The following is a 12183-nucleotide window of genomic DNA, read 5'->3' on the forward strand; positions in this document are numbered from 1 at the left end:
AAAGAAAAATCATTATTCTGCTTTCTTAATACAAAAGGATACATGGAATATCATCATTATCTAGTCATGTCTACATCAATAACATATAAAAAGTGTCTTTTGTAGCTTAACAAAGCATCAGAGAGACATTTAAGTAGTATAATGAATACTAAACAATGTATAGCCTTTATCCATAGTGGTAATTTTTATGCATATTTTAAGACAAAATATAAATATGAAGGACTAAGGTGGGTAAACATTAATAAATTAACTTGTATAAAACATTGAATAAATTACGTAAAACTTACAAACAAACAAAAACAGAGCAAGTACATTACTTATATGGTAACAAAAATATTTTGCATTTATGTAAATTTTGTCCAAAACACTTTTTTAAAACATTTCTCAGTCCTCATATGTGACACATCAATGTCCTCTATTTTATAACACAATAAGAATTTGTGAATTCTATGTCTTTAAAACAACATTTTTTTTTAAAAAATCCTCTGTTAGGGTTATTTAAAGGGACATAAAACAGGTTGAGATCTGTGCATATCCTAAAAGGGCTAATTAATTAAAAAATAGTTTGCATAAAAAATTACTGGCAAGTATTTTAAAATAATTTTCAAAAACATGCAAAATTAATTACATAGCTAAACTGCCTGGAGCAGCCAACACCACCCCCTTTATCAGTGTTTAGACACAGGCATTGTATTTCAACTGAGTTCACAGCTTCTAGGCATGCTCCGGCAGATAATCCCTATGCATTTTTGTATTCTGCCAAAGCAACAATAGATATAGATACAACCATAGAAGGAAATGTGTGGGAAGAGTTAGATCTTTACAATTCAGAAACTAAAGAGAAAGGGTTAATGGCGAGGCACTGCAGTATACATTTGCAGATAAAGTAATTAAAGTACATATTATATTTTGTCTCTATCCCAACTTGTTTTATGTCCCTTTAAAGGAATAGTCAAGTCAAAATTTCATGATAAACTTTCATGATTCAGATAGAGCATGCAATTTTAATCATCTTTCTAATTTACTCCTATTATATTTTTTTCTTCGTTCTCTTGGTATCTTTATTTAAAAAAGCAGGAATGCAAGCATAGGAGCTGGCCCATTTTTGGTTCAGGACCTGGGTAGCACTTTCTGATTGGTGGCTAAATGTAGCCACCAATCAGCAAGCGCTAACCAGGTACTGAACCAAAAATGGGACGGCTCCTATCCTTGCATTCCTGCTTTTTTAAATAAAGATACCAAGAGAACGAAGAAAAATTAATAGGAGTGAATTAGAAAGTTGCTTAAAGGATTACTTTCTGTTATAATTTTTAAGCTAAACAACTAACATATTAAAGTTAATAAACATTAATTAAAACCTACTAACCTATATTTTCTCCAAAACAAAGTTTCATAACGTTCTAAAAGTTATACCTTTTATTCGCCGATGATGTCACGTTATCCTGCCCACTATTTTCAGCACTGCATGTTCAAAATACTTAAACCAATAACTTTGTGTTTAAAGCGCCATTTTGAAACCTAGGTACTGTAAACCGATTGGTACAGAGCAAAGGATACCCACGGAGTGGGTTTGGAAAACAATTAAATTTGCAGACAAGATTTCTGATATACGGTAGAGATATGTTAATGAAATGCTATTGATAAAAAGCGTATTTGGGGTAGTTAGTTAGTAACAGGCATAGAAAATATTTACTTACAGTGGCCCTTTAAAATTGCCTGCTCTATCTGAATCATTAAAGTTTAATTTTGACTTGACTATTCCTTTAAGGAACTATGCACTGCTAAACCTTTACATACAATTAAAGGCACATTCTAACAATAAAGTGTTATATTTAATTAGATCATCTTATCTTTAAACAAATTAATTTATTTTACTAAGGCTCTATTCACAGAGAGGTGAATTGTATGTGATTTGAAATCTTTCATTAACTATGCACTATGAAGGACCAAACCCAGTGAGTATCTGCTGCAAGAAGAGCTGAGTCAGCTCTGCACATTTTTTTATTTGACTGTCCCTTTAATGCTGCATACAATCCACCTGCTGCCTGCAATTCTCCTGTTTAAGGTGAATTGTACACAGCATTAACTATGCAATGTGCGGAGCTAACTCAGTTCTTCTTGCAGGAGATATTTATTGGGTTTGGCCCATCATCAGGCATAGTTAATGGCAGGAATTTAAATGTTTCAAATCATCTGCCATGCACCTCTTAATGAATAGATCTTTGTGTGTTCAACTCCTACAAAAGGTATGGAAAAGTTAGAAGCAGGCAAACAATATTATTATCATTTATTTGTAAACTGCCAATTAATTCTGTAGCATTGGGTATATGAATAGGGTACATCCTAACAGTGATACCTGGTTAAAAATATATATATAAAAAAACAAAACAAATACAGTAGGATGAGGGCCCTGTCCTGAAGTGCTTTGAAGTGTGAGAAGACAGACAGTGTGGGGTAGCGCGTCACATGGATTGTACCTACGGCAGTGAGACACGGCAGTTCAAGAATTATTTGGTTAATTAGGATAAAAAAAAATTCAGAGAAGAGGTGGTAAGCCTCTCTAAATAGGTGAGCACGTGTTCCAATCACTAGCCATATCTGAAGCAGAATGGGGGAAATTCCCTGAAAGAAACTGGCAATGTGTTTTACACTAGAATGTTCTTTTCAGCTTAATTCATTTATCAATACTATTTCCCCTCCCCAAAGAGGGGTGTTTTGGTGTCCACCAATTAGCTTTATTAGGTACCGTACACTTGCATGAGCCTGCGGAATAAAATATTGGCTTCAGATAGGTTTCTATGAATGGTGCAAATGGCAAAAAAGGCCATACAATAGATCCTAGCAAGCCCCCATAGGGTGAGTAGAGGGTCTTAACAACAATTTATTTTAATGTCTGCTCTTAGTTCAAAATGTAGAATCCCTTTATTTCCTTAAATCTTAATTTAGAGTGCTCATTTTCTCTATATGTTGACATTTTATTTAACAAATAATAAAAAAAAAAGATACTAAACGTGACCATATCCGTCTGTTTTTTTACAAGTTGTTGCGGCGTTGAAACTATTACATGTTACAATGCGTTCCCATCACACTTCCTCCTGTGACATACGACTGTCCTTCCCCTGTTCCTGTGCCACAGGCAATCCCTGCATAGAAAATGGTATCACAGGGTCGTTATTCTCTTCAGGGACTTGATGATGATTTGGATTTGGATTCTCTAGCAACATTTTCTGTAACACAAACCAATTCAATTACCTCTGTATCAGTTGAATTGTGTATATTTTATATATGATTTTTTTTTAATCTGTTCATACCTGATTGGTTTCCTTTACAAAAGGTTGTTTCCTTAAAACTAAAACACAACAAAAGAAGTCAAATGTTAGGTTCATTCTATTTTTACAGTACTCCCCATTCTACTGCACTTTTTATAATCCTGTAACCCCATTAATTATACATTAGACCTTTTGGTAAAGGGACACTCAAGTCAAAATTAAACTTTCATGAAACAGATAGAGCAGGCAATTTTAAACAACAAAATGTGCATAGTCTATTTATATTTACACATTTTGAGTCACCAGCTACTACTGAGCATGTGCAAGAATTCACAGACTATACATATATGCATTTGTGATTGGTTGATGTCTGTCACATGATACAGAGGGAGTGGAAATATACATAACTGAAATTTGTCAGAAAAAAATCTACTACTTATTTGAAGTTCAGACTAAGTGCTATTGCATTGTCTTTTTAACATGCATTTGTTAATTATGCAAATCAACTCTATTTAGTGATCTTTTGAGGCTCACATGTTTTATCTGTCCCATGGGTGTCTTGTCTTCACTCTTCAGTGTGCATAATATACTCACCCCTCCTGTATAACATCCAGAGCAGACCTCCTAAAACCAGCAGACAGGGTATCAGGAAGAAAGCATATAGTGGATTTACACCCTCTGATCTTGGAACAGAAATTGAAACTGTAAACAAATTGTATACACAATTACTATCTGAAACATAAATGATCAAAACCTGTCAATCAAATACTGTATATTTACCCTTAGATTAAAGGGACATTCTACCTTAAAAAAGTGCATGCTTTAAATTATCAGAACAAGTCATTTTTGGATCAATAACTGTATTTAAACAATTTGTGGGGATTAAACACAAAGGTAAAATACCACTCTTAAGCTAAAAGAATATGGTCAGTGAGTCAATCAGGAGAGGCATACATATGTAGCTGCAAATCCCTGGCTAAGTCCTGCTTAGGAGCTGCAATAAATGTGATTAACACATTTGCGAGGGTTAAACACATTGTAAGCTAGGGTCAAGTACAGCAAAAACAGAATTTATGCTTACCTGATAAATTACTTTCTCCAACGTTGTGTCCGGTCCACAGCGTCATCCTTACTTGTGGGATATCTCTTCCCCAACAGGAAATGGCAAAGAGTCCCAGCAAAGCTGGCCATATAGTCCCTCCTAGGCTCCGCCCACCCCAGTCATTCGACCGACGGACAGGAGGAAATATATATAGGAGAAACCATATGGTACCGTGGTGACTGTAGTTAGAGAAAATAATTAATCAGACCAGATTAAAAAACCAGGGCGGGCCGTGGACCGGACACACCGTTGGAGAAAGTAATTTATCAGGTAAGCATAAATTCTGTTTTCTCCAACATTGGTGTGTCCGGTCCACGGCGTCATCCTTACTTGTGGGAACCAATACCAAAGCTTTAGGACACGGATGAAGGGAGGGAGCAAATCAGGTTACCTAAACGGAAGGCACCACAGCTTGCAAAACCTTTCTCCCAAAAATAGCCTCCGAAGAAGCAAAAGTATCAAATTTGTAAAATTTGGCAAAAGTGTGCAGTGAAGACCAAGTCGCTGCCTTACATATCTGGTCAACAGAAGCCTCGTTCTTGAAGGCCCATGTGGAAGCCACAGCCCTAGTGGAGTGAGCTGTGATTCTTTCAGGAGGCTGCCGTCCGGCAGTCTCATAAGCCAATCGGATGATGCTTTTAAGCCAAAAGGAAAGAGAGGTAGAAGTCGCTTTTTGACCTCTCCTTTTACCAGAATAAACAACAAACAAGGAAGATGTTTGTCTGAAATCTTTTGTAGCATCTAAATAGAATTTTAGAGCACGGACTACATCCAAATTGTGTAACAAACGTTCCTTCTTTGAAACTGGATTCGGACATAAAGAAGGTACAACTATCTCCTGGTTAATATTTTTGTTAGAAACAACCTTAGGAAGAAAACCAGGCTTAGTACGCAAAACCACCTTATCTTCATGGAACACCAGATAGGGCGGAGAACACTGCAGAGCAGATAACTCTGAAACTCTTCTAGCAGAAGAAATTGCAACCAAAAACAAAACTTTCCAAGATAGTAACTTAATATCTATGGAATGTAAAGGTTCAAACGGAACCCCTTGAAGAACTGAAAGAACTAGATTTAGACTCCAGGGAGGAGTCAAGGGTCTGTAAACAGGCTTGATCCTAACCAGAGCCTGAACAAATGCTTGAACATCTGGCACAGCTGCCAGTCTTTTGTGTAGTAAGACAGATAAAGCAGAGATCTGTCCCTTTAGAGAACTTGCAGATAATCCTTTCTCCAAACCTTCTTGTTGAAAGGAGAGAATCTTAGGAATTTTTATCTTATTCCATGGGAATCCTTTGGATTCACACCAACAGATATATCTTTTCCATATTTTATGATAAATCTTTCTAGTTACCGGTTTTCTGGCCTGAACCAGGGTATCTATCACAGAATCTGAAAACCCACGCTTCGATAGAATCAAGCGTTCAATCTCCAAGCCGTCAGCTGGAGGGAGACCAGATTTGGATGTTCGAATGGACCCTCAACAAGAAGGTCCTGTCTCAAAAGGTAGCTTCCATAGTGGAACCGATGACATATTCACAAGGTCTGCATACCAAGTCCTGCGTGGCCACGCAGGAGCTATCAAGATCACCAAGGCCCTCTCCTGATTGATCCTGGCTACCAGCCTGGGAATGAGAGGAAACGGTGGAAATACATAAGCTAGGTTGAAGGTCCAAGGTGCTACTAGTGCATCTACTAGAGTCGCCTTGGGATCCCTGGATCTGGACCCGTAGCAAGGAACCTTGAAGTTCTGACGAGACGCCATCAGATCCATGTCTGGAATGCCCCATAATTGAGTTATTTGGGCAAAGATCTCCGGATGGAGTTCCCACTCCCCCGGATGGAATGTCTGACGACTGAGAAAATCCGCCTCCCAGTTTTCCACACCTGGGATGTGGATCGCAGACAGGTGGCAGGAGTGATCCTCCGCCCATTGAATTATTTTGGTCACTTCTTTCATCGCCAGGGAACTCCTTGTTCCCCCCTGATGATTGATATACGCAACGGTCGTCATGTTGTCTGGTTGGAACCTTATGAATCTGGCCTTTGCTAGTTGAGGCCAAGCTCTGAGAGCATTGAATATCGCTCTCAGTTCCAGAATGTTTATCGGGAGAAGAGACTCTTCCCGAGACCATAGACCCTGAGCTTTCAGGGATTCCCAGACCGCGCCCCAGCCCACCAGACTGGCGTCGGTCGTGACAATGACCCACTCTGGTCTGCGGAAGCTCATTCCCTGGGAAAGATGGTCCAGGGTCAGCCACCAATGGAGTGAATCTCTGGTCTTCAGATCTACTTGAATCATTGGAGACAAGTCTGTATAGTCCCCATTCCACTGTTTGAGCATGCACAGTTGTAATGGTCTTAGATGAATTTGTGCAAAAGGAACTATGTCCATTGCTGCAACCATCAACCCTACTACTTCCATGCACTGCGCTATGGAAGGACGAGGAACAGAATGAAGAACTTGACAAGAGCTTAGAAGTTTTGACTTTCTGACCTCTGTCAGAAAAATCCTCATTTCTAAGGCATCTATTATTGTTCCCAAGAAGGGAACTCTTGTCGACGGAGACAGAGAACTTTTTTCTATGTTCACCTTCCATCCGTGTGATCTGAGAAAGGCCAGAACGATGTCTGTATGAGCCTTTGCTTTTGACAGGGACGACGCTTGAATTAGAATGGCGTCCAAGTAAGGTACTACTGCAATGCCCCTCGGTCTTAGAACCGCTAGAAGGGACCCTAGTACCTTTGTGAAAATCCTTGGAGCAGTGGCTAACCCAAATGGGAGGGCCACAAACTGGTAATGCTTGTCCAGAAAAGCAAACCTTAGGAACTGATGATGTTCTTTGTGGATAGGAATATGTAGGTACGCATCCTTTAGATCCACGGTAGTCATAAATTGACTTTCCTGGATAGTGGGTAGAATCGTTCGAATGGTTTCCATCTTGAACGATGGTACCCTGAGAAATTTGTTTAGGATCTTCAAATCCAAAATTGGTCTGAAAGTTCCCTCTTTTTTGGGAACTACGAACAGATTGGAATAAAATCCCATTCCTTTTTCCTTTATTGGAACTGGGTGTATCACTCCCATCTTTAACAGGTCTTCTACACAATGTAAGAAAGCCTGTCTCTTTATTTGGCTTGAGGATAAGTGAGACATGTGGAACCTTCCCCTTGGGGGTAGTTCCTTGAATTCCAGAAGATAACCCTGAGAAACTATTTCTAGCGTCCAGGGATCCTGAACATCTCTTGCCCAAGCCTGAGCAAAGAGAGAGAGTCTGCCCCCCACTAGATCCGGTCCCGGATCGGGGGCTACTCCTTCATGCTGTTTTGTTAGCAGCGGCAGGCTTCTTGGCCTGCTTACCCTTGTTCCAGCCTTGCATCGGTTTCCAGGCTGGTTTGGGTTGTGAGGCATTCCCCTTTTGCTTAGAGGATGCAGAATTAGAGGCCAGTCCGTTCCTGAAATTGCGAAAGGAACGAAAATTAGACTTATTTTTGGCCTTGAAAGGCCTATCTTGTGGAAGGGCGTGGCCCTTTCCCCCAGTGATGTCTGAAATAATCTCTTTCAATTCTGGTCCAAATAGAGTTTTACCTTTGAAAGGGATGTTAAGCAATTTTGTCTTGGATGACACATCCGCTGACCAAGACTTTAGCCAAAGCGCTCTGCGCGCCACGATAGCAAACCCTGAATTTTTCACCGCTAATCTAGCTAATTGCAAAGCGGCATCTAAAATAAAAGAGTTAGCCAACTTAAGTGCATGAACTCTGTCCATAACCTCCTCATATGGAGTCTCTCTACTAAGCGAGTTTTCTAGTTCCTCGAACCAGAACCACGCTGCTGTAGTGACAGGAACAATGCACGAAATGGGTTGTAGAAGGTAACCTTGCTGTACAAAAATCTTTTTAAGCAAACCCTCCAATTTTTTATCCATAGGATCTTTGAAAGCACAACTATCTTCGATAGGAATAGTAGTGCGTTTGTTTAGAGTAGAAACTGCCCCCTCGACCTTAGGGACTGTCTGCCATAAGTCCTTTCTGGGGTCGACCATAGGAAATAATTTCTTAAATATAGGGGGGGGAACAAAAGGTATGCCGGGCTTTTCCCACTCCTTATTTACTATGTCCGCCACCCGCTTGGGTTTAGGAAAAGCGTCGGGGTGCACCGGAACCTCTAGGAACTTGTCCATCTTGCATAATTTCTCTGGAATGACCAAGTTGTCACAATCATCCAGAGTAGATAACACCTCCTTAAGCAGTGCGCGGAGATGTTCTAATTTAAATTTAAATGTCACAACATCAGGTTCAGCTTGTTGAGAAATTTTTCCTGAATCTGAAATTTCTCCATCTGACAAAACCTCCCTCATGGCCCCTTCAGATTGGTGTGAGGGTATGACAGAACAATTATCATCAGCGCCCTCCTGCTCTTCAGTGTTTAAAACAGAGCAATCGCGCTTTCTCTGATAAGTAGGCATTTTGGATAACATATTTGCTATGGAGTTATCCATTACAGCCATTAATTGTTGCATGGTAATAAGCATTGGCGCACTAGATGTACTAGGGGCCTCCTGTGTGGGCAAAACTGGTGTAGACACAGTAGGAGATGATGTAGTATCATGTTTACTCCCCTCATCTGAGGAATCATCTTGGGCAATTTCATTATGTGTGGCAGTACTGTCCTTACTTTGTTTGGACGCTATGGCACAATTATCACATAAATTTAAATGGGGAGACACATTGGCTTTCATACATATAGAACATAGCTTATCCGAAGGCACAGACATGTTAAACAGGCTTAAACTTGTCAACAAATCACAAAAAACGTTTTAAAACAAAACCGTTACTGTCTCTTTAAATTTTAAACGGAAAACACTTTATTACTGAATATGTGAAAAAGTATGAAGGAATTGTTCAAAAATTACCAAAATTTCACCACAGTGTCTTAAAGCATTAAGAGTATTGCACACCAAATTTCAGAGCTTTAACCCTTAAAATAACGGAACCGGAGCCGTTTACAAATTTAACCCCTATACAGTCCCAGCTATAGCCTTTGCTGAGACCCAACCAAGCCCAGAGGGGAATACGATACCAATTGACGCCTTCTAGAAGCTTTTCCAGCAAATTTCAGATCCTCACACATGCATCTGCATGCCCTGCTCTCAAAAAACAACTGTGCAGTAATGGCGCGAAAATGAGGCTCAGTCTACAACTAGGAAGGCCCCCTGACTGGAAAAGGTGTCTAACATAGTGCCTGCCGTTTAATAAACGTTCCCCAAGTTTATAAATGCGAATTGTCAGCATAAATATGAATAAAATGCCCAAATAAAGCAATCGATTTAGCCCATAAAAATGTCTACCAGTTTTATAGCCCATATTAAGCCCTTTATTCTGTTTGAGACTAAGAAAATGGCTTACCGGTCCCCATGAGGGGAAATGACAGCCTTCCAGCATTACACAGTCTTGTTAGAAATATGGCTAGTCATACCTTAAGCAGAAAAGTCTGCTAACTGTTTCCCCCAACTGAAGTTACTTCATCTCAACAGTCCTATGTGGAAACAGCAATCGATTTTAGTTACTGTCTGCTAAAATCATCTTCCTCTCACAAACAGAAATCTTCATCCTTTTCTGTTTCAGAGTAAATAGTACATACCAGCACTATTTTAAAATAAACACTTGATAGAAGAATAAAAACTACATTTAAACACCAAAAAACTCTTAACCATCTCCATGGAGATGTTGCCTGTGCAACGGCAAAGAGAATGACTGGGGTGGGCGGAGCCTAGGAGGGACTATATGGCCAGCTTTGCTGGGACTCTTTGCCATTTCCTGTTGGGGAAGAGATATCCCACAAGTAAGGATGACGCCGTGGACCGGACACACCAATGTTGGAGAAAATGATGTGGTCTAACTAGAGCACATCATTTTTGCATGAACATGACCCTTTAAATCCTCTAACTACATAAGCCCAGTTTTCATATTCCTTTATAACTACAATACTGTATTTCAGTTACTTTAATAAAATTCTATCTATTGTTTTAAACATTTGCTGACATTACACACACACTGATAGAAAACTGCCACCTGCTTTACAGAACCCTACATTTCAGAATTTGCTACTCAAATGTCTCAAAATAACTGCATTCACCCTCATTTAATAGAGCACTAAATATATTGAAATTAATCACTCAAAATTCTCACACTCTACATATCATCTAAAAAGCCTCAATAACAACTAAACAAATCCTCTTGTCATGATAAGTGTATGTCTAAAACAGTGATTTCTGTACCTGCTGCTGTTAGGCGTACTGTACCTTTAAGTAGGCCTAGAAGATCAATTAGGCCTTAACTGCAGCAGTCTATATTAGCTCTGTGTTTGTAGCATGTGGTTGCCTGTGTATTGAGTTTCTGAACATCTTACTCTGGCAATTACGAATTGGACTTACTGGTCTGACTTTCTGCTTTCCCTGACTATGCTTTTGTATTAAACCCTTGTTTGTAACTGACTTGGTATTCGGCTTTGACTTGTTTGTGGACACTGCATTTCTTAAGTGATTTTGTCCTGCTTTTCCTTGTGAGGCTTAGACCCAGACTGTAAGAATCCAGGGTAAAGGTAAACTATCAGAAAACTGTGTTAAAGTATCTTATGTAAGTTTATATTCGTCTGGCTAGCGAGTCTAAACTTATAAAAAGATATGTCTTTCTTTGAGAGAGAGAGAGAGAGAGAGAGAGTTCAGCAACAAAGTTTAGTCTCATTGCTCTCTAACCCCTGGCCCCTGTTGAAACACTGTGTTAACGTTCAGTGCATCAGTAAGGGTTTGTGGTGAGGTAAGTGTCTCAGCCATTGATTCCAGATTGTTACATTTGAAACAACAGCACTTCACCTGGCACTGAGAAGATGCATGTTTGGACAGGAAAATCATACTCACGACATGATACATCACTGGTACTAGATCCCGGGATATCTTCTGTCTGCGTATGGGAACATCTACAAATAAATGAATTACATGATGTCAAAATAGAACAAAACTGTTTCATTGTGTGTCTATGTGTATCTCTGTGGATGTGGTTATGAAAAAATTAAAATGCGTATCTGTGAGAAAGTAAAGCACTTTCACATTTATATGTTACTTAGGAGGGGTATATGTTCTTCATTTCCATAGCTGTTGGCTTGTCAATGAGCAAAACCCAATTATGGCTCTCTTCAGCCAGTCTTGTCTCAGTATTTCCTATTATATTCTACAGGCCTACTCACTAGAAAATGAGATTAGTGAGCTTTAGTGAATTAGCTGCATTGTGTATTACAATATGTAACTAAATATGTATTGCTTTGTATGTCTCTTACCGGCTCCATGCTTTGCAAGGCTCTGTATCTGATGAGATGTTAGAAAATGTCCCTTCCGCACACAGTTCACATTTGGTGTCTGAATGCATGGTCGCTGAGAGAGAGGATGCACAAGTTAAAGGTGTCATAAAGCATTTGTGACAGACAATGTATAGAGCATTCCCTAACATACTAAAATGAACCTGTACAGTGAACCTTCTAACAACCTTAGGTGAATATGTATCCAATATCTGCATAACATAAATGGGTAGGAAGACTATGTGTTATGACTACTGTAAGTTTTATACAGTGTGAACGTCTTATACTAAAATATAACATAATATACTAAAAATGTTTGCCATAATGGAGCAGCACCAATCTGTCCCTAAATTTACCACATTAACTGAGTCTACTGAACACCTTTCTACCAAAGCTAAGTGTGCTTATTGTAAAACAACTGAAGTAGCTTTTATTTAGACAAGCAGGACCAGCACTCA

The 12183-nt window shown here is 39.3% G+C and overlaps 1 protein-coding gene across 1 annotated transcript in view; it reads right to left on the bottom strand.

Annotated features, from left to right (window-relative positions):
• Positions 1-2272: 2272 nt before the first annotated feature.
• LOC128666802 (tumor necrosis factor receptor superfamily member 5) overlaps positions 2273-12183 on the bottom strand; it is a 72549-nt gene continuing 62638 nt past the window's right edge. The window contains exons 5-9 of the mRNA XM_053721633.1: positions 11708-11801; positions 11292-11350; positions 3864-3971; positions 3312-3349; positions 2273-3227 (exon numbers count right to left, since the gene is read on the bottom strand). Coding sequence (XP_053577608.1) covers positions 3084-3227; positions 3312-3349; positions 3864-3971; positions 11292-11350; positions 11708-11801 — 443 coding nt within the window. The 3' untranslated portion in view covers positions 2273-3083. The remainder of the gene's footprint in view (positions 3228-3311; positions 3350-3863; positions 3972-11291; positions 11351-11707; positions 11802-12183) is intronic.

The sequence above is a fragment of the Bombina bombina genome, chromosome 1, assembly GCF_027579735.1.
Source record: "Bombina bombina isolate aBomBom1 chromosome 1, aBomBom1.pri, whole genome shotgun sequence".
Lineage (NCBI taxonomy): Eukaryota > Metazoa > Chordata > Amphibia > Anura > Bombinatoridae > Bombina > Bombina bombina.